At 44.4% G+C, this 22,972-nt stretch overlaps 2 protein-coding genes across 26 annotated transcripts in view; one reads left to right on the top strand and one right to left on the bottom strand.

Moving 5' to 3' along the window:
* NABP1 (nucleic acid binding protein 1) overlaps positions 1-14,676 on the top strand; it is a 100,320-nt gene extending 85,644 nt beyond the window's left edge. For 19 of the 25 annotated variants that reach the window (XM_051623231.1, XM_051623241.1, XM_051623246.1 and 16 more), the window contains 2 exons: positions 753-914; positions 14,344-14,676. The gene's annotated coding sequence lies outside the window, so the exon portion shown is untranslated. Of the gene's footprint in view, positions 1-126; positions 289-752; positions 915-1,119; positions 1,351-9,215; positions 13,318-14,343 lie in introns of those variants that run through there. The other 6 variants (XM_051623234.1, XM_051623239.1, XM_051623236.1 and 3 more) reach the window with 4 other exon arrangements.
* The window catches only part of TMEFF2 (transmembrane protein with EGF like and two follistatin like domains 2), a 131,748-nt gene continuing 116,418 nt past the window's right edge, over positions 7,643-22,972 (bottom strand). The window contains exons 8-11 of the mRNA XM_051623222.1: positions 15,683-15,806; positions 14,059-14,217; positions 8,744-8,830; positions 7,643-8,335 (exon numbers count right to left, since the gene is read on the bottom strand). Coding sequence (XP_051479182.1) covers positions 8,239-8,335; positions 8,744-8,830; positions 14,059-14,217; positions 15,683-15,806 — 467 coding nt within the window. The 3' untranslated portion in view covers positions 7,643-8,238. The remainder of the gene's footprint in view (positions 8,336-8,743; positions 8,831-14,058; positions 14,218-15,682; positions 15,807-22,972) is intronic.

Raw genomic sequence — 22,972 nt, 5'->3', positions numbered from 1 at the left:
TAATAACATTCATAAACTCTTTAATCTTTTGTCATGTTTATGGCTTAATGGCAATCCTTAAAGACATGACAGACAAGTAAGAGATGCCAGGTTCCTTTAACCTATAAGCATTCATGTTCTTCCCAGGATTTTGATCAAGTGGGAAATGCCCCTGTGACAGGCTTTATGCTCCATGTACAGCTGTGCTTCACAGCCAGCCTCAGTGGTTGAGGATGCTCAGCCTTGGCTGGGCCCTGGCAGTGCCAGGGGATGGTGGTGACATCTCCCTCCTCCATGGCCAGGAGCCAGGTGAGTGCTGGCTCCTTTCCTGCCACCGACCAGGGGTATTTAGTGTCTGGCCCCATTTCCTTTGTCCCAGCTGTGCTGCCCAGGCACTGACCTGACCCTGCTGGTGGTTGGTCACTGGGGGACTGGCCTTTCCATGAGGAGTGGGTTTAAAGCTGACTGCTGGTGAGCTCTGTGTTGCATCATTTACTTTCTCTGGTCTACAAAGCACCAAATAAGACTAACCCCTAATTTTTTGGTGTGATTTTGCTTTCCCCACTAGGGGGTGAACATTTGGAAAAGGGGGCTCCGTGGGGGGTGGTGGTGTCAGCACACGATCCGGGAGAAGGGAAGTGCGTAGCTGGTTAACTTGTTCTGTGTAGGACACCCCATAAATGCCTCATATACACATGCCTGTGGTGATCTGTAATTTCAAACTACTAATACTTGCTAAGAAGCAGCATTAAAAGCTTGCTTTTTGGTCACAGGGTCAGGCACTCCAGTTGCTGCTGCCAGAGAGAGAGTTGCCCAGCACAGACTTCACTCTGCCCTGTATGCTGCTGTCCTGTGGTCCAAAAGAAGCATGTGTCCAGTGAAAAAAGTAGCATGTGATCCTGGAATTGAGAGGCTGCACAACGAGGCAGACACAGGTAGGAACAGAACCCAGCCTTTGTATTTCCTTTCTTTTGTTATGATTTTCCAGACTCCCAGCTATCTGGCATTTTCTAATCTTCCAGTCCTTGACTATAAAACCTAATTAATGCTCTTCTAATGCAAGGTTTTTGCATTTAATCTCCTCAGGTTTGTTTTTCTTAAATTTTAGGTGCATTTGCAGCCTTTTTCCTCTCTCACCAGGGTTGGGACCCAGAATACCCATTACTGCAGCTGCCAGCTGACTGTTCCCCAGCTGGAAGCAGAAGGATGCTCCACTGACAGGGTCAATCCAGCCCAGGGTGGTCAGTGGCAGTTTGATTCTTCCTGTCCCTGTGGTACCCCCTGGGTACCCTGTGCCCCTGGGTACACACGGTACAGATGGTATTTCATGCAGCTTTGGCTTCATCTGCTGTGAACATAAACACCAGCTTGGTAACTTCACTCTTGTAAACGATAAGCTGAAACCTCTTTGGTCCTTTCTCAGTCAAATGCCAGTAACAAAATGAAAAATCACCATTGAACCCCTCCTTTAATTGCATGGTTATGATGCTGTCAAAAAAAATACAACATTCATGTAGCATAAGGAGAATTTTTAAATAGAAGCATAACATTTTAAAACCCTAATAAACATAAAAGCAAAATAAACACTGAAATTTGAATTTAGAGAATAAGAGAAGAAAGATTAGTCTGTGCTGGTGTAGTAATGAAGGTAGTGGCTGGTAACAATTTTTAATAGCACATTAATGCTGAATTACTTTGGAATTTCTGCAGGAGTTGAGATGACATCCACATAAACACCAAATGAATTCCAAATGATTGGTATTATCATAAAGAGCACCAAATGAATTAATAATGATGGAACACTTAAACTAAAACGTTTTCTTCTCTAATCTGTCTCTTTTATGCACTGCACAATTCATTTTTAGCCAACTATGACCCTTTATTTCATTTGTTTTTTAATTTTTAAAAAATATATTTGTTTTTGCATGAGTGTTCTGTACCCACGTGAAGCAGGACTTGGACTGGTCTGTCTTCTTAACAGTTCTGGTTTGGCATAGCAAAATTTAAGATAGATGGGCAGACATCTGGACGTGAGATATATTGCTGGGAGCCATAAGAATAACAGTGATCCTGCCTTGATGGTCCCAGGTGCACAGAGACCTCAGGGCACCCTGAGCAGTGTTTAATAAACTAAATGGCTCACTCTGCAGCAACACAATGAGTCTCCCCCTCCTGCAGCCAAGCCCGAGAGGGGAGGAAGCTGGAACATGCCTTTGTCTGTGTAACTCAGCCAAAAATCAGTCACTAGGGGCTGGAGCTTGTTTGGGTGCTGGGCAGTGCTGCTCCATGGGTGCCAGGGAGGAGCTGAGCCCCAGCACTATGGGGCAGTGTCTCTGGGGGCCTGCAGAGCTGCCAGATGTGGGCACAGCTGGTGTGGGGAACACCAGAGGGAGCAGCACTGGTGTCCTGCGGGCAGCGCTGCCCCGGGTCACGCCAGGTCCCTCCCTGCTGACATATTAGCAGTCAAATGACATTTAGGGAGCACAAGGCTCACTCCCTCCTGCAGGCCAAGTAAATATCATTAGTAATGATATTAAATCTCAAATTGTGCTCCTGCACTATGGCAACCACTCAGCAAGCATTTGCTATTGCTGCTTGTTCCTAACAATTACTTTCATAGACTTTATCTCTTAGAGAACTATTAGTGACCATAAGCCTCTACATGGCCACAGAAGGAAAAAAAAAAAATTAAATAAAAAAAAGAGGAGAAGTCAGTGCAGCTTCCAGACTGATGTTGTAGCTACCAAGAGGCTGGCAAAGCAGCTTTTATTTTTGTTAGGAAGTTGGTGGTGCTGGGAGCTGCCCTGGGCAGCCAGGCAACTTTTCTGGCCAGTGAACCCTCTATGGCTTTCAAGTGACATGTGCCCCAAGGCAATCACCTTGCTCTCCTGTACATATATTTGTGCATATAAAAAATACATATTTATGTATAAAAACATACACACACACACATATATATGTCCATGTAAATGTGTGTAGCCCTACCCCCCCCCTTAGCAGTTGGTTTGCTTGGCTGCAGCAGTGTTGGCTGGGCTGGCAAATGCTGCTGGTGGCAGTGGGGGCTGCTGGCCCATCACACATGCTGTGCTTCTGTGACAGAAGCAACATATAATTATATTACAAATTAACTTGCAAATGCTGGTAGGGATGTACTCTGCAGGAAAAAAAAATAATTGGTTTCAGCTTCTCTTGTGTCTTGTAGCTGCTCCCTCCAGCACAGTCTGCATCTGTCAGGATCCGTGCCCTGGGAGGACTAATCATTTTTATTAACCATTAAACAAGAAGATCCTTTTTATTTGAAAATGTAAAACAAGCAGGGAACACTATCTGTAGCTGCTAATTCAGGTCATGTTAAATAGCTCTTCCTCACCTCTTGGTTTATCCCTGTTTCCTGGCCGGGCCGTGCTCTGCCTCTTCCAACCAGATTCTCTCCTGAATTATTGCACTTCATTTCTGAGACACCCAAAGGAAAGCAAGCCCCCTTTAAAGCCTCTCTCCTGGCAAGTTTATGAGCTGTTACTGTATTATCTTAACATTTTCACCTTACAATGTGTTTTATTTCTCACTGGGGCAGTGACAGGTTGAAGGCACAGTGATCCCAGAAGAGAGACTGGGAGGATGGCCCCAGCTGGGGTCCTGTCTGTGCCTGTGGGCTTTGGTCACTGGTGGCCTGAGGGACCCCTTCCCCTGCTGCCCCCTTCCCCCTGGTGAGGGCCAGCCAGGGCCCAGGGAAACTCCCACGGGAGAGGGGCTGGAATCAAAGCTCCTACCTGGAATCTGCTCCTCCTCAGCTCAGCAAAACAGGCCTCACGTTTCATTTACAAAGCTATGGCTGATGCCACCTAGTTAGCATTATAGAGCACATTCCTCATGTGCTTTTTTTTGATGCAGTTTGGTGGCTGCTGTGTGAGACTGTGGAATATTTTCCTGCTTTTGTGACTCTCAGTCAGTGCCAGGGGTGGGGGAAGGAAAAGTTGACAAAAATCCTGCTTTTTTTTTTTTTCCTTTTTTTTTTTTTAAAGGCATCTTTGTTTTCAACAGCCCTCCTGCTGCGACAAAACTGTTAATTAAACTGGAAGTAAAATAAATTAAGCCCACCTAATATGAAAAGCATTTGAAGGCAAAGCATCTGCCTAAATGCTGGGCAGGGTAGGAGGTGGCTGTGCCTGCCCCTCCTGCCCGTGGGTGTCAGCAGAGGCTGCTTTGGCTGCCCAGAGTGCAGAATCCCAGATCAAATATGAGATGATAAATTATTGGTTTTATTGTTGTATTATTATTACTACGGCTATTGTTACTATTAGGAATAGAACAGGCTCTAAAGACATAATCTTAATGGCCAGTGCATCTCCATGTACCTTTAAGTCCAGCTGATGTTACTGATTATCCTGGAGGGAAAACCATAGGTTAGCACCACCAGCTGTGGGCATTCCCACCTCCCATTTGTCTAAAATCTGTGGGGGCTGGAATCTCTAAGTAACTTGCAACCAGCCCCTCTAGTCCCCCTGGCCCAGCCACATACTTATAGATAAAAGGGCAGGCCTGGCCCAGGCGTGGTGCCTACTTCTGATGTGCCATAATGACTTTCACTTTTAATTTGGGGTTGTAACTTCCATCCTGGCGCAAAACTGGGAGCTGTGGAAAAGCTGCATGTGTAATGAGGGGTGAAAGCAAGGATGCAGCGCGAGATGTGTCTGATGTTGGATGAGGGGGAAGATAGCCTTTAATCATTTTGTTTTCAAAGAAGCTTTAGAGAGCTCTTTGAAGATGAGGCTTTTTGAGAGCTGCTTCTGGAAAAAGGAGGCAGTGATATACGGCACCCACGGCCACCCACCCCCTCGGGTAACTTGCATGTGGGACAGACGGATGCACAGGCATCTCTGCCTTCAGTGTGTGAACCACTAGACCAGGTTGCTCCAAGCCCCATCCAACCTGGCCTTGAACACTTCCAAGGATGGGGCATACACAGCTTCTCTAGGCAGCCTCTGCTTGTGTCTCACCACCCGCACAGTGAGGAGTCAAGACTCCTCAGTGCATGGGGGGGGGGGCAGTGGCTACAGTGGGCTGTCCACCCTCCCTTTAATAATGATGATATTTTTGTAACGATAAAGTTCTGTAAATCATGTCTTACCATCATTGGATGAAAGGGAATGGTACCGACCGATCAGATTTCTTTAAGGACAAGCACTGTGAGGCATGGAAGCAGTGCCTGTTGGTGTTGAGCAGCTTTTGGGGCGGGAGAAGGTGTCAGGTTGTCTGTCACCCACCCGCTGCAGTCAGGCTGTGGTACCTGCCCGTGGGCTGGGAGCTGGCACTGAGGGATTGAGCATCATCTGAACATGGCAGGCTGGGCAGGATGCAGGATGCTCTGCCAGGAGCACACCTCGCTTTCCGGAGGGCAGGATGCTGTGGCACATGGTTTAGCAGTGGACTTGGTAAATTTAGGTTAATGCTTGGACTTGATGATCTGAAAGGTCTTTTCCAACCAAAATTGTTCTGATTCTATAAATGCATGATGGATGAAGTGAGCACATCTTATTTGTTCCAGAAGAATGTTATAGGCTGTGAGGAGAAGACTCAGGAACAGGTATTGCCACCAGTCCTATTTTTTTACCAAGTGCTTTGGCCTTGGTAAAACAACAGCCAGGCTGGCAAGTGACCACAGGCTGCTGGGATGTCAGTGGCATGTGTTGCCCCTCAGCAATTGTGCTGAGCCTGGCATTACTGGTCTGTGGTTTTGTGTCTCTGCATTCTCTTGTGTGGTTACTACAGTAAGTGTGTGCTGGTAGTTGAGGTTATTTACAGCTTCCATGGTGTCATGACAGAAACAGCTGAAATACATTAATTGCTGCCCCCCCCGCCTTGCCCAAATAAGGAACAAGCCCACACACTTTGTAAAGGGCCTTGCTCTTGCTGCTCTAAGTGTGCATTAAGAAGTGGACAAGCAGCAACACATTACCCCTCCAGGTGCTGCAGGGTGGAAGAGCTGGGCCTGGCACCATCCCCATCCACCCCTTCACCCAGCCCAGGGCCTTCCATGCCTAGCCCACCTCCCCTCCATTTGTGAAGGTAAACTGCATGAAGTCCCTGCAGAAAAGGAAAAAGCAACCCCCAAATCCACTTCTCCAAAGCTGCAGCTGTATTTGGTACAAGTTCTGCAAATCTTTCCTGTAGAAAGCTCCATTCCTGGTAAGTAGAGCCCCAGACACAATTGTTGTCAGACTGTGCGCCCATACCAGCATGTTGCGGGTTAAATTTGAAAGGCCCAAATAAGTAGGACCTCCCCTTGGTGCCTTAAAACTAAAATCACTTTCCCCTCTCTGCCCTCTGGTCTGCAGTAGGTACTTAACCACTGGCCTTGATGCAGAGGCTTGAAGGCTCCATGGCAGGCCCTGCAGCTGCAGTGCAGCTACCAGCCCCTCACCTGCACAGGCTGGGCAAGGATTAACTGTGCCTTCCACAGCAAAGCAGGTAACTTGGCAAGTTAGGGGCTGGTGTGCTGGACTCCTCCTTTCACTTCTAAGTGATGCTGTGCTACTTTAGGCCAGGCCAAGCCTTGCCCTTTTTTTTTTTTTTTTTTAATTAGGTTTATTGCTACAACTACATGGCTGTGTGTGTTAACATTTGGTTTTTGTGTCTAATGTAAGTGACTGAAATAAACAGTCCAGATCTGATAGTCCCACTGGGCGGACTGACATTTGGATGCAGCTCAAAAAATCTGCACTTCAGCTGCTTGTTAGACTCCAGCTCTTCACTCAGAAAGCACAAAGCACAGGGTGAGGGGGCTGCAGGGCAGAGCTACATTTGTCATCTCCAACCTGAGCCTCAACCAGGTTCAGGCCTGCTCACTGCCTCTCTGCTGCCATCTCCTACCCCTGCAGCATCACTCCTCCTCTCATTTGAAAGAAGCCCGGATGGCTGGTGAGCTGGGGTGAGGGCTGAGGAGCAGAGAGCAGCTCTATAGCCCTTGCCTCACCCCAGCCCACAGCCCCAGGAGCTGCCCCACCCTGTCCTCTGCCCCACTGCCTGTGAAAGTACCACACTCCCACTCCCCTCAATCAGCACAGACCAGGTGCCTAGAAGCATCTCTTGCCAATCATCGCCTTTTATTACCTTCAAAAAAAAAACCCGGAACAAGACAAAAACTGAGACCGTGTGAACATCATGCAATGGATTCACTTGAGAGCAGGCCGGGGGTGGGACAGGGATGACCAAAAGCTGTGTTCGAGTAGAAGTATCAGTTCACCTGTGTCTGGAGGCCAGAGTGGGTGGTCTGTCACTGGTGGGGCTGGTGACGACTGTTGTGAGTGACTGAAGTGGTGCTGAAGCAGGAAATGGAAACACACTCATGAGCCATCATCCCAGGTAACCCCAGACCTGATTCTGCCCCAAGTGCAGTATCTCATGTGGTGATGACAGTGAGCAACACAGCTAGCTCTTGGTGCTGGGCACTTTCTGCCTCAGCAAAGGCTCTTTGGAAAGGAGCAGCACAATTAATACCTTTACAGGGGTGTTTTAGTTAACAGTTCCGTTACTTAGTGTGACTACTCCAGTAGTCAGTTAGTGGAGTGGATGTTGTACAGCAGGAGTGAAGCTACCACACTCTGCCCTTCAGTTCCACTCTGCCATCTTCAAAATTCATAGCACACTCAAGACTAATATTAGCCTCTCAAAAGAAAGTGTTTTGGAGAGTTTCAGCTACCATGGAAATAACTTTGCATCTTGTCCATCATGTGGATGTGACAAAACACATGCCCTTATTTTCCTGAGGTATAGCCAACATTTGACTTCATTACATTTAATGGAGTAGGGTCACCCATAAAGTTATTCATAAGGTATTTTCTGAGTGGTTTTCACCTTCTCTTTGCAAAAATAAATTATATCAGCATGTTCACAGGGTACAAATGGTGCTGGCATTTCCGCTGTTATTATGTTATTAACTTTTTTAACCTAATAATTTTCAATCAACAGTACGAAGCAATTTTCACTCACTCCAGTGACCAGAGTTGGAGATTCTGCAGTGTTCTTGTAGGGTTCACCTTGACAGACACCTAATTCCCTCCCAAATCAAAACATTACCCCTGACACTCCCATCACAGTTACTGAGAATTTCCATTTCCCCTTCGGTTAGAATTTAATTTAGAAGGCAAAGACTTCCTAAGCTATGGGAGAGTAAAGATAGATGGTATGGGAGAAGAAGGCTGATGAAATGTAGTTGGCTCCGGATTTGAAATATTTTATCCCTCCTCAATGTAGATTAAATTATTCTTCACCTTTCCCACATCCATAATTGTCGCTGATCTTGGACCAACTCAAAACCCTACTACTGAGTTCAGTAGACTCAAAATTTCCACTAGAACTGGAAAAAGAAAAAAAAAAGAAGAGATTTGTTAGTGTCCATATACAATATCCCAAGACTATACACAGCTATGAGATACAGCAAATTTAAGAAAGGCAATTTTTTTTCTCATCACTGAGTATTTATTATATATAACAAATACATGAAAAAGAAAAAACTATATTGTGTGATATAAATAGTTTATTTACATTACAGAAAAAACATCAAGACAATGTATACTATTTCAAATATATCCATACATAATCAAATATAGCTGTAGTACATGTTCTCATTGGTGTAGATTACCACAAATGCAAGGCAACATGTGTAGATCTTGTCTTAATCTTTTGTCTATAATACTGTATTTTGTAGTCCAAGCTCTCTGCAGTTAGTTTTGCCATTGTGGAAACATGCGCTCTTTAAATTAACCTTGTCGATGCTCTTGTCGTGTTGTCTGAACTGTAGTGCCCTGTGTTTTGCTTCTGTCTGTGGATTCTGTTGCTCCTGGGACATTTCCTGGAAAAGAGAGTGGTGAGAATACATGGCTCTTAGGGCAGCTGCTCAAGAGGTGGCATGGGCAGCAGGAGATGGGAGGGCGAGAGGGTGATCCTCTGGCCCTTGGCATGTTCCCTCCTCAATGAAATGAAACGGGCTGGTTAATTGCACTGGTACCACACGAAAAAAACCCAACAAAAACAACCCACAAAACATACTATAAGCAAAAATATGGCAAGGGAAATTCTAAGATTCCTGCTCCTTCCTGGAGAGCAGGGGTGATTCTGCTGCACTGTGACAGCCCCAGTGGCACTGCATCTCTCATCTTTGAATAACGGATTTCTTTCCAGTGAGGCGCAGGCGGAAGGTTTAGGACAGTCTCATGCTCACCTGCTTGGCTTCCCAGGTCTGTGAAGCATCTACAAAGTGGACGTGGGGCTGTCTTTCCGAGGGGCTAAGCATCCACAATCCCTGTTAAGTCTCCATGGAAATGCTCCACGCTCGGGTCATTAGCGAGCAGCTACTTTACTCACGGGTGTCTGCACCGCACTACGTTCCTCACGTGGCTGCTTGGCTTAGTGTGGAAAACAACTGCACTGGAAAGCCCCAAATCTTATTTTCCTTTGGATGCTGCCAAAAGCAAAAACCTCTTCTGCCTCAGGACCTCACGGAGCTTCAGCAAGGGCACCTTCCCACTATTCACCTGCAGCACTGTTGGCTATGGGGACTGCTACAAAGTGTTTCCCACTAATGGAAAATTTCTGGCTTCCTCCCATGGGAAGGCAGCTTCTGACAGAGGGTATGGAGAAGTTTAGCCCTAGTGGAGGCTGTAGGAAGTCCTAAGCAGCTGAGAGCCAAGGGCGTTCCATCAGGAACTGCTGGACAAACAGAACCACAGCAGGGTGACCAAGACCCTCTAAAAATGCTCACACTTTTTGCATTTGTGGTACCAGTAGGAAAATGGTGCGCTACAGCCAACCAACCAGCAATAAAATCACTCCCTCATCCAGGGTGACCTAGTTAACATTTTGCACAGGAGGAGGAAGCAGCTGTTCCTAATTCAGCCATTCATTTATCCTCTTTTGTCGTCTGAAGTCCGGTATGAGTTTTTTTCCCTTTTGGCCCTCCACGTGGGCAGTTACAGAAGAGAGACTAAACACCTTCTTGGAGTGGCATGACAGAAAGCCCACACACAAAAAAGCCCCTTGCCTTGGGTCAACTTGTTTTTCTCTTAGAGGGAGGCTTTCAGCAGCACCTTGTGAAACCTTATGGGGTATGCACCAGGGAGCGCCCACCCTCCCCGTGCAGCGAGAGCTCAAAGCACTTACCTTCAGCTCTGCATCAAATAACTCAGAGCAAAATAGAGTGAAATAAGGATTTACTGACCCCTTAAAATAAAGAAGGCCATTTTTCTTTCCCCCTGTTGGCTGGGAGTGATGCTATGGCTTTGTGAAGCCAACTGAAAGGCTAAACAAGAGCGTAAGGACTTAGGAAGCATTTCAAAACGCTGAAATACAATTATATAAGTGTCTTACAAAATGTGGGTCAGACTGTCCCGACTTGCCTCACTTTCAAACCAACAGGACCACCCCCTCATGAGAAACTGTATGGCTGTGTGCTATATATTGCCTTGTTCCTGTCTTGGAAGCAGCAAAGTAGGCTGTTATCACTAATCCGTGAAAAATAAGCCTGTGTCTCCAGTGCTCTGGGTGGTCACGGCAGAGCTTTCATTATGAAGCTAACGCAGCCTTCAGCCAGTCTGTGATTTCATCATTCACGGCGTGTTCCTCAAATTGCAATCAAACTTTTGGAGTGAGTCAGGGAGCTGCTGCAAGCAGGCACGGGGCTGATTCCCTGAGTCACACATCATGTGTGTGCTGACAGCTGCCCAGCCCCAACCGTCCCCAGGTGGCTTCTCCTGCCCGTTCAGCTGGAGATGGCCCAGCAGGACCTTGCAGTGCTCCACGGGAGGCAGCACTGACACCTCGATGTGTGACAGACAGCACTGCTAAGCCCTGCTGCAGCAGCCAGCAGCCTCATGGGCCGACCAAGTGACCAGGGGTTCCTCCCCAGTCCCAGGGCATGGGGATTTACAGCAGAAGGCACAGCCCTGCTACATCTTAGCGTTCAGCCACATGAAGCAGGATTGGAGAACCAGGCGTGGGAAGCCACAGTGGGCACAACTGGACCAGTTTTGTAAGAAAGGTGGAGATACCAGGTGGCTGGGGGATGACCAGGATGGTCAGTGAACTCAGGGGATGCAGCTGTACATTCCCAGAAGGGTGGCTACTGACTGCTCCAGCTGGAAGCAAGGAGATGAGCATCTCACAGGCACTTTCCCAAAACTGACACTGACAGCATCTCTACAGTCACTTAGTCCAAGGTCAGGAGATATTGATTCAAATGAAGAGATTACTCCCATTAAGATGATGAAAAAGCATCTTTTAACCAAAAATGCCTATCATTTAATTGCAAAATATGCTCCACTCCCAATCAATGGAAGCCTGGGAAGGCCCCAAGGCCAAGTACTGACACCAGGACTGCTTAAATGCAATGCTGTTGCATTTGCAGGTAGGTTGTGTCTGAAGTGCATCTGGGTTTCCCTAAGAGGGGCGTTGGCATTTAACCAGCTTTTCAGACTTAATTATCTGCTAAAATTGAGTGACAGCTTTTCCTTGGTCCTTAACTCTTTAATCAAAAGTTCTTTGTAGTGCTCTGTGTGGGGAATGCTTTTCTTTATGAACACAGCAGTTTTATCAATGTAAACTAGGTACTGGAGCACAGGCTGCCTGCCTTCCTTCCATTGAAGCTCGCACACAAGCTTGAGTTACTCACAATGTGATTCATAGCAGGTAGAACACATTATGCATTCATTTTTAATCAAGTTATTTCTTCACGTAAATAAGACTGCTGTGACTAAACATTAGGGAAGCACTAAAAATGCAAAGCTGTAAAGAAAACTGCTGAGAATCATTATGACACTGGGTTGTACCTATATTATTTACCATCCTCCTTCACTTTTATCATCGTTTTTCTTTTGCCTCTGAGCTAAATGTCCTTGGGCACAGGGATCTCGCTGCTCTACCTCCTTCTCTCTGGCACCCTACTCCTCCTCCCCAGCAACTTATTCCTGGTGCTGGCACTAGCAATGAGTAGCCAAGCAGCCAAACCTCATCAAGGAATTGAGCTGCTTAAAAACAAATAATCCATTTTATTGGCTGAGTTCACAGCTGAATCCATCCCCTGACCAGGTTTGTGGTGTGGCTACACAAATGCTAATGGTGGCACAAGAGCACTGGCAGAAACAGGTGCCCAGGAGACAAGGGCAGGGCAGAAGGGACAAGGGCAGGCTGCCCCTGTCAGCAGCACAGTTCATTTATTCAGAATGAAGTATCTATGCCAAAACAACAACCCTAAAAGTGTGCAGGAACAGCTCCGAGCAAATGGACCTCCAGCAGTGGAGGACACCCCATAGGTCTGCACCACTGTACAGGTGGGATTTTAAGAGCAGCCACAGCAGCAATAGGTAAAACATTTTCAATGACATTCTTGGTGGCTCAAATGCAGAGTGTGCACACAGTGCACCAAACTCATCTGATAAATTAGGTGAAGCTGTGCTGAAGTGAGCAGCAAAGAATTTGGCCACCGTGGCCTCTGAGAGACTGAAGTTTCCCTCCTTTCCCCCAGGAATCTGGTAGGGTGGTTTTTACACTTTGAAGAGTTCAGGGTGTGGAGTTCACACCAGTACAGTCAGGTTCTCCAAAGCAGGTAACTCAGTTACTTAAGCACGTACTGCCACAATGCTCTCGTGTCATGTGGATTCTTCTCTTAGGCCACTTAAGAGCACACTTTTGCAAATGTATCTGGGCTCATTATGCTGGGATGAGCAGTAATTACATGCATGATGGGAAAAAGTCAAAAGATCAGAAATTATCTTGGTTACAAAGTGTGTGGGGAAAGGTACCATCTATGTATGAAAAGAGTGTGATGGATAATTTGCATATAGCACCAGACCACTCAGAGCATGCTGCCTTCATTCCTCAATGGAAAGGACTCTGCCTTTCTGCCTCAGGGTGACAAAGCTGGAGTCACCTGACATTCTGATACAAAGTAATCGTTACATTATCAGTTACTGCACCATCTTTTCCTTACTCTGCACCACATTTTTGGTTGGTTGAATTCTGTCAAGAGCACCACAATATAATCTCTTGCTTCATTCAGCATTTACTGTTGAGTTGATGGACTCAGCTTGGCCAAAAAAGTAGCTTCATTTCATTAGATGGTTTTGGTTTATGCCTTTAGGCCACAGAAGGACTTAGAATTTGTTGGGTGTTTTTGGTGATTTTTTTTTTTTTAATATCTTTTCTAGAAGCAAATGCTACACTTGTCTTCCAGCCAGGTAGTGCAACACGGGACTGAGATACATTACAGATTTTATTTTCTACAGAGGTGTAATACCAGGCTTTTGTTTTCTTGTCTTTTTAAAATAAATCTATTTCTAAAAGAGAGATTTATCAGTGTTGCTGAGTAAATTTAAGCTTGTGATTTCTGAGAGAAGCCTGAAGATGCTTGAAGTTCAGAACTTACTCCAAACTATCCAAGAGACAGTAACATAGTTCACTGGGGAAAAAGAGCAGCAGGTATAGGAGGGGAAGGATTGCATTTACCCCTCTTACTTTGAACCACCCTGTGGCTGTTATTTCCATTCAGACAAACTCTTTCTCATTAAAGAAAAAAGAAAGGCTGCATGGCCTGGTGTGCCACCATTTAGTGAAGACCTTAAAACCTGAGCAGTACCTTTGAACATGTATACAAGACTAATTAAATCATTTAATCAATGGGATTGCAAACAGGCTTAAAACTTTGTATGCTTTACCTGATTAGGACTAAGGGAATGGGCCCTTGAGGAAACCAGATGGAGATATGATTAGTTTTATTAAGTGTTGCTCCAGCTGCTATATTTATATTTCCCTTATTTATATGAACAATATTTGTCCAAGCATTGAATACAAAATGGGAAACTTCATTTGCTGCAGGCACCTACCTTAGTTTGATTAAGATTGAAGTAAGAATTCAGTTATAATAATAAAGCAGCTCTGGCTGGCTGGACCAGACGTTATCTTGTGTTTGTTGGTGAATGAAATAGCATTTGTTATCACTAGTGTCACAGCAGAAATCTGTATAATCAGTGCACAGAGCAGGAAAACCAAAAGTCTTTTTTCTGTTGCAAAGTATCTGGAGATACTGACCTTGTAATACAGAGGACTACAACACAGATGATAGCAATCTGGATGGTTCCAATCACAGCTGCTATTAAGACATACTGAAATCGTACTGGGCCTGGAACCACATACAAAACGCTGTAGTCCTTTTTTTCACAGTGTTGTCCAGTGTAGCCAGCATCACATCTGAAACAAACAATAGTTCATCCAGTTATCCATACATGAGGCTTTTGAAGAATGCTTGAACAAAGTGTATGTGAAAAAGAAGATCAGTGGCTTGAGCACAAGCTTATGTGTGGGTTTTTTTTGCAGGATAGGCCCCCCCCAGAGAGAGCACTGGTGTCTCCTTGTACCTCTCAGATGGAAGCTTTCAGGTTCTCAGCACCACTGAGGTCTGTGAGAGTGAACAACACTGCAGCAGTGCCAGGAGGATCCAAGGGGACAAAGAGTCATCTAGCAACTTGCATGTCATGATGAGAATCCACTTGTTTCCTTGCACAACATATTTTAGATTTCTCCCTTTCTTTGGGGATGTGGGGGAGGGTGAAAAGCCATCTAGTTGTGGTTCCTTATGCAGATTACTCCTAAGGAAGTGATAAGCAATCATCCAAGCTCCATATTAAATGTGATTAGATGTTCCTGCAAGTGGATACATCATTTACATTTTGTCTGGTTGCTATAAAAAACCCCTCTGTTGATGCTTCAACCACCCACCCCAATGCTGCCTGCTGAACTGCTCACCAGTTCCCATCCTGCAGCCTGACATCTCTCTGTGATTTTGAGGAACAGAAAGTAGTTTTCCCATGGTACCTCTTGCCCTCTTTCCCCAAAGAAGCCCAAGCAGGAAGATGCCAAAATTCAGGTCAGTGGTAGCAGCAACTATAAGAGACCGAGTACTATTGCTTGGGCTCCTCTCAGAAGCGTTATTGAGGCACTAACCCTGATGGGTCAAGCCTTGAACTTCCATCTTTTTCCTCCCCTGCATTTCCACAGCAGCTTGAGGAAAAGACATTTTCCAACTGAATGGAGAACCTAAAACATTGCAGCTGCAAAGACCAAAATGTGCCCTCACTGTTTGTGGGAGCTGGGAGAATCTGGCTTGAGGATCTGGCCTGGGGAAATCGGCCTGGTCTGAATCTCTGTTTTCCCAGTCCAATGTCTCAGAAAAACGCTGCTTCATGCATAATAGTCCTTTTCTTTGCCTGCTGGTTGGACTTCAGAAGTAATATTCCCACTTCTGCAGGGAGGCATTTGCTGCAGAAACACCGTTACTCCTCCCGCATGAAGGAGCCACCTTCACTCTAGCTTGCTGCCCTATGAGCATCACTCCTGCTACAGTGGGGACACATCCCTGGTAGCACTTTGCTCCTTCAGACTGAGGAGGCTCCCTAGCACCTGTCTGAGCACTTTGTGAAGTGCTTTTAAAAATATGCCTAAATGCAACTGAATGTTACTGAATCTTTTGACAATCAATTAACATTGTGCATAACTCAGTACACTTTTGCCACGTAAAATGGGGACTTTGATGAATAATTAAAGTCTAATGGACTTTTGTAGCATGAAGGGCCATGGTTACCATTATTTGCCATAGTTTATCTAGATTAAGTGCTTTTGTAAATGAGTATTTCATCCTTGGTAGAAGAAAGGTTACCTGCAAGACGGTTCCAGCATGTTAGTGGAGTGCTCACACTTGCCGTGCATGCAGAAGCCGTTGTAATGCTCTGGACAGGGGATGTAGATCCCTCTTGCACTTTCTTCCAGTTTATTTGCATTCTCTGTGAACACAGGTGAAGGGAACATTAGCCTGGCAATGCAGGATAAAGTGGAACAATGGAAAGAATGTGTAAAAGAAAGGAAAATCAGAAGAACAAGATGTGAAAGATGTTTATGGGAAGCAAGAGCAGGAGTTTGCGCATCTAATTCTGTCACGTTACAGCAAATGAGACACCAGTACAAATAATTTGACTATTCAAAAACTGATTACAGACTGACACATGAGGAATCCTTCATCATTTCTGTTATCCTCTAGGGACTGTCTCCTTGCACCCAGGCAAGGCTAGGAGGAAGACTTGGGACATTTGCATGTAATATATTGTTACAATACATTCAGTCATTCAATACAACATATTAAGAAAGATAGTTTTATGCCTGAAGTAGAGGAGCAGGAATCCAGAGCTGAAGTTTCTCATCAGTGCTGTATGCCCATGACCCATACCCTCTGGCCTCCTCCCTGTCCCCCAGCACAGGCACCTTTAAAATGGTTTGATTTTCTGTGCCTACTTCTGCAGCTGTTAAACTGTCACCAAGACTGCAAATCCTAGAAAATGCTTCCCTCCATGCAGTCAGGAAAATGGAGGCCTCATTTAGTCTTGAAACAGGAACGTGCTCAACATTTACATTATGGGCTGAAATGCAGAGTGCTACTTGCAGTAAATACACATGAATTTTGTAGGCCACCAAAGTGTTAACTAATATGCATAATTTTGGCAAATTCTTCCATTTAACCAACACTGATGGTGTCTCAAATAGCAAAAATCTGTTCTCTGCGATAGCATCGTCTAGCCATGAGGAATTAAAAACAGAAAAAAAAAAAATGTCCTGATAGATGTCTGAGGAGATGTAGTTTGCACACAACTAAGTTGAAGCCCTTGTATCTTCCCAAGGAAGTCCCCCAGTGTCATGAAACAACTGCAATTTGTGTTCTGCCTCCAAGCCAGTCGTGCCGGCAGGAGGTATGTTTGGGTATTATCCCGCCTTTGGGAAGACTGTGTGTGGCAGATCCAAGATGCAGATTTTCATAATGAATTTCCTTCCTATCACTGCTGTCCAAGGAGAGCTTTAAGTCTCTTAACAACTTGCACTAATCAAGTTGGTTCTATTGTCCTTATGTTAAAACAGGTGATGACAGGCTCCCAGCAAACGAGAATGACACAGCAACCTCTGCATCCCCGTAGACAGCATTAACTTCTCTTACGTCGTTAGGCTTTTCAGAACTGCACTAGGGATCATTGTTGCATCTTTTACCCCACACGTGTGTTGAACACAGCCCTGTCTGCTTCCAGGACCTCTCCCAGACTTGCAGCTGCTCTCACTGTGTGTAGGCTGTAGGGCTGGTAAAAAGAGGAATGATTTTTCCTCCTCCTGCAATCATGCAGGTGTTTTCTTTAAAAAGGTCCCTAGTGTACTTTAAAATAAATCTAGGATCCTGCAGAACTTGGAATTGTACCTCTTAAGTAGAACGTTATGTTGGGAAATGCTTTACTGCATCAAAACCTAGATGGTCCAAGCTTTGCTGGCACTTCATAGGATAAACTCTTCATGCAGGAACACTTATAATCTGGCTTGGAAGAAACCACAAAACCTGGACATGAATTTTCTGTAGTACCTAATTTTGACTAATAACTCTTCTAAAAGAGTTTGGGATTGAACAGAAGGGCAGAAGGGGGAAAAAAACTTATTTATTTTTATCTGCCCTTTTGGTTGTTCAACAGACCAAAGCCAAAGCATCATTTACTTCACACAAAGAAGTTCTCCTCTTCCAGAACATTTTGAGTTCACCCAAAATAATTCCCCTGCCTCAATACAGGTTATATTTCTCATTACACAAAACATCTTTTCAGATTTAAAATAGAGACACAAACACCAAGACATGCTTCAAAAGTTCCTTCATGCTAAAGCTGACTGCTCTCATTCCAGAAGGATCTGAGCACTTCTGATGAGATACCGTCATGAATGCATCACAGGGTTTATATCGCCATGAAACAAGTACTTTAAATAATTTCTAAAAAGAGAGGATATTAATTAAAAAATGTTTAAATTATGATTCAAATAAGAACTATACAAAGTTCAAAAACGTAAAGTAAAATAAATGAAGACTTCTCTATTATAATTTGGGATTATGCATAAATTCAGTACTGGAGGCAATTTTCACTAATCAAATATCACCAACCTAGGAAACCCCTCTACCACACCTTCCTTACAGGTACAGAGAGCAAAGATTAAAGACAAAACTAGCCACTTTTTTTTTCCAAGCACAGCAGATTTGTATTCCTAGAACAACAATACAGACCTAACTCAAAGTTCATCAGGTTTCAGTAAAGTTTAATTCAGTAGCTCCTCTTCAAACACTGGACTTGCTGCATTGTTATTGTGGTAACAATGTGTGAAAGTATTAATGGCATCCCCAAAAAAACAACAACAACAAAAAGACATAAAAAAGATAAAAACTGGACTCTCTCCTATCCCTGAGCAAATGTAATTCCTGCCACATTTCTCAAATTGATTCTGCTTTTTATTTTAAAAAGAAATACACCCTCACCTTCCGATCAACTGTGTTCAGAACCCTTTTTCTTAAAGCGTTTTTCTGATAGAAACCATCACTTTGATGAAGCCAATATCTTTTCCTTCTCTGCAACATTTCTTGCATCTTTAGCCTTACATGACATTTCATATTGTTCACATCTTTTGTTAGTGCCAGAACATGACATGATAGCCTATCATCTAAGATATACTAGTCAAAACAGATTATTTTTAAATGCATTGAGGCCAGATGCTACTTTGTGTAAACTGAAACAGCTTATCATCTTGCTTACTAGAAGAGTCTCCCAGTTGAACACTTGCTCTCCAACTGAGATGATGCTATTTCACTGAGGTAAGAAATTGGATCCTGAAAAGTTATCCAGTGTAACTAACCACCCATTCAGTGATCTTGCTTTTGCTGATGAATTATCTTCTGAAAAGTTAAATACATTATCTAAAGATATATTGTCTAAGTTCCTTAATATCTATGGTTGTTCCTGTCTTCCATCAAGAAGCAGTAGAAGAATTATTTCAAAGATACTTTGTATTCCTTTTGTTTTAAGTTCTGGTTTAGGTGACTTCACCTCAAAGGTTTTGGAAGCGGAATGTGCACCATTAGGATCCTCAGGTGAATATCTTGTGAAGGCTGAAATTCAGAAGCCAAACAGTCTGCCTGGTTGCAGGACCTGACTCTGCAAGTGATGAGAAGAGAGCAGCCAGATTCTTCTCTGGGCAGCCTCACTGGTCCCCAGCTCCCATCCGAGCTACTGCAGAGCTTCTGTTACACAACTGCATGTGGAATATCTCAGCTGACAAATGATTAAGTCCATTAGTGCCCTTGATGAGGATTATATGAAGTACTGTCTGGAGTGCCCAGAAAATTCTTCCCAGACATAAGTTCCTGCAATCCACTTTAAAGAAATTAGATAAAAATCTAGGCAAAAATAGGATTCCTATGTCCAAATATTGACTGCCAGGCACTTAGCAATCAGTTCTGAAGGGCTGATAATTCTCTGTTCTGTATGTTTGAATCAGTGAGACTTTCTAGGTGATTTCAGCAAGCGAAGCAGAGGGCCACAGCCTCTGAGTTTACATGTTAGGATTTTCAGTTATACAGCCTGTAATGTTGGAGCTTATGGAAATAAGAACTGCCCATATGAGAAAATATTGACTTATGTACAATGTAAATACCTTTTGTACAGTCATCACTGGACCAAGAGAGATCCTGCAAATACATATATACACATATATTCATCAGTAAGGGACAGGACAGTGAAGGATGTGCAGCGAAAGCTATTTGGACACCCATCTCATTGGGAGCAGTGGTTAAGGAGAACTGGTTTACATAATAATTTAATCTTTTAATACTGCTGAGGTCAGACAAATTTGCAGCTGAAAGCTCTTGCTGATATTGAGGTAGTGACTCCTTACATATCACATTTGCAGAGGATTTATGAAGGGAGAAAGGGATTCCTGGGTCACATGTATGTCCTTAGCCTTCTCAACTCCTTTTGGAAGTGTGTCCCCCTCCCACTCCTTTTACCTCCTCACCAGCTCTCCCAAAGATATGCTGCAGAGCTCAGAATTGGGAACTTAATTTAAAAAGCTCTTCTGCTCTGCATGATCAGAGACTTGCTGTGGCAATTCTTATTTGAAATAAAAATAAAGGTCTAGAGAGTCAACCTGTGGAGCAAAGGCAGAGGATGTCCCAAGTTTTGTGGAACAGCTTCAGTGATTGAGTAGGGGTGGGAAGGTGAATCCTGTGGATGAGTCCAGGAACAGTCTACATTAGTCATCTGAAGTCTTCATAGAGTCAGCAAGTGCTGCTCTTCTGGGGGAAGGGGGAGCATCCTCAGCCCAGCAATGTTCATAGCATCTGCAGAGGTTTGAAGGTCCCTCTGTAGTCAGGAAGAATGAGGCGGTAATGGTGTTGCTCCTTCTGAAAGTGCAGAACTGCTTTAGCAGGGTCCCACAGCAACTTACACAGATTAAGACCTCAAGCAGGCTTCCACTTACTTGTAATGAAGAAATGTGCTGACAAATCCCAGCTCAGAACTGGCTCTGATGAGAGGAAAAGAGATTTCTCCCAAGTCCAACAACTCCAGACACCCTGCCCTTCACAAAGGTGCCAGCAGCCAGGCTGCTGTCTACCACCACCAGCTGCTCAGACCTGGCCTATTAACCTAGTACGTCCCCTTTTTAAAAACTTTTAAAACCCTGCTTTGATTTTAGGAATATGGAGTGTCTCTTTACAATAAAGAAAATGTGCCCAAGCAACTTGCCTGAAAATCATTGTTTGGGTGGGCGTTGCAGAGAAAATTCAGAAGGAAGCACTTGCTGCTGCTCCAGAGGAAGCTCACCAGCCCACTCCCCTGAGAGCTGGTGGAGACACCAAATGTCAGCTGAAAACGTCTGGCATCTCTGAGCTGCAGCCCAAGCCCAAACTCATCCTGCAGCCACTCCAAGTATGAATTTCAAGCTAAGCTTTCTACATAAACTGCATAAAAATACCATCCCCATGTTAGCTACTTTACTAAGAGGAAAAAAAGAAATGGAACTTTGTGAATTAAATTACATTCATTTCTTTTCTCAGGCACAAAATAGGCTTGCTCAACCTAGTAATTTATTAATTTTAAATGTCCCTATGCAAATGAGTTCTCTGGAATAAGATAGCATCCACTTTCCTTTTTAAAAATAATCTAGTGCTTTTTATGTTTGACATGATGGCAAGATGTCCTAGTGCACTTGGAAAAAAAGTACTGTGCTCTGTCTTTTGCAGCAATGTATCATAATTATTCAGCTTGCTGCCATAATTAATAATAGAAACCAGTGAATTAAGACACTAATAATCCCCAGATGTTCAAACGGAGAACAAAACACTTTCAGCTTGTCAGCATATATATATATATAGGCTATGCTATACATGTTAGAGCCATCTCTGAACTTTTGAAATTGAGAAGCAGTTTTATTTACATAATCTGTCTATGTATGTTCCTTATTCCAAAAGACTGCTTGAAATTAGGCAACTTATTAATTTTCCTGTACATAAAGAGACCATATGTCTACTGAAAAGTGAACACAATCTTTTTTAACCTTCATTTGTTTTTTCAGTGGCCATAGTCCACCTGTACTGACTGGCTAGGCACAGATGCTTTCCCCTAGGGACTGCAGAGACCCCCTGGCTCCTACACACACAAGTAGGTGCTACCAGGTAGCTACTGCAATATGAAGTGCAATACAACCCCAAAATAGCACAGTGATACAAATACATGCTAGCAACCACTGCTTACATGTCTGAACAGGAACACCCAGCAATACTAGCCAAGCTGAAAGAAAAAAGAGAAAAAAACAACGATGTGGGCCTATATGTTGCTCCAAACTGGTATTTTCAGGTGGTCACATTGGACACAACTCTTCCCTGGGGTGACCACTTTCTTCAGGGAGGTAAAGCAGGCTGTTGTCTCACTTTCTCTGATCTCCACTCCCTCCTCGCTGTATTTTGTCCACTGATCCTTGCTGAGGCTGTTGGTAAAAGCAGCAGTCACTGCTGTTAAAAGCAGATGCTGCACAAGTGCCTCTACACTTGATTTGAGAACATGAAGAGGTGACACACTGAGCTCTTCCTTCAGCAGCTTCACAGAGCAGTTCATTGCTGGGTGTGAAAGGCACCAACCTGCCTTCCACTCCAAAAAACTGGGAAGGCCTTCAGCTCCCTGTATTGTCTCTGTGTTGGCTGTTACCAAGTCCACCTCTCAATACTTTTGTGGATAAATTACACAGATGGAGCTCCTGAAGATGGCCACAGGCGTGGCTGGTCTTGAGGCCTATGATTGTTACTGCAGATGTGACTTAATGATGTGGGGCCATGTTGTGGATATATCAAAGCCCTGGGTAAAGGGGCCCTTAGAGTCTGTGCTTCCTTCTTTTGTGCCAGGATTGAATACATCTGCGTTTACTCCATTCACAGAATAGATTAAATCTCTCTTTGTGCTAACTCAGCTAGTCTGTGTTTTTGACACACCACTCATGTCCCCTTCACTCAGATGCCCCTGCCTAGGAGAGGTGCTGCTGGCCCCATGGGAGCAGCTTCCTCCCCTTCAGAAACCAGCCATGGAAAGGAACAAGGTGGTAGTTTTTCTCCTTGCATATGATCTCCTTAGGCAGCTCATGACAGAGGCCTTAGAGGATGAGTTAACATTATTATTGTAATTCTGTGTTGAAAAAAAGTTGATGTCAGTTTAAAGATTTGTGAGGTTCCCTCCAATTAGGCTGCGTGCCTGAAGGCAGAGGGGTGACTGCTGTATCCATCACACGTGGCACAGCACAAGCACAGCAGGTGTCACCCCTCCCTGAGAAATTCCTCCCAATGGCTTGGCCAGTGCTTCACTGGAGGTTAAAAACAGACAGTGGCAACCACATCTAGGCTCCTCTCTCTGTCCTCCTCTCTGAAAAAGTATGCCTGAGAGTTGCAATTTCCTCTTTAATATCAGATTAAACAGAGATGGAAATGCCACCCCAGTACGTGGATGTTAGCGGCAGCAGATGTTTCTTTATATGACCAAATTTTGTCTCCTTCCAAGGAAGCAGGCATGGATCTACAGAGCAAGGCAGAGGGCAGCAAGGGGGATGCTGACACAGGAAG

Source organism: Apus apus, chromosome 6 (assembly GCF_020740795.1).
Source record: "Apus apus isolate bApuApu2 chromosome 6, bApuApu2.pri.cur, whole genome shotgun sequence".
In the NCBI taxonomy this organism is placed as follows: Eukaryota; Metazoa; Chordata; class Aves; order Apodiformes; family Apodidae; genus Apus; species Apus apus.
This window is presented reverse-complemented; position numbering and strand designations above follow the sequence as displayed.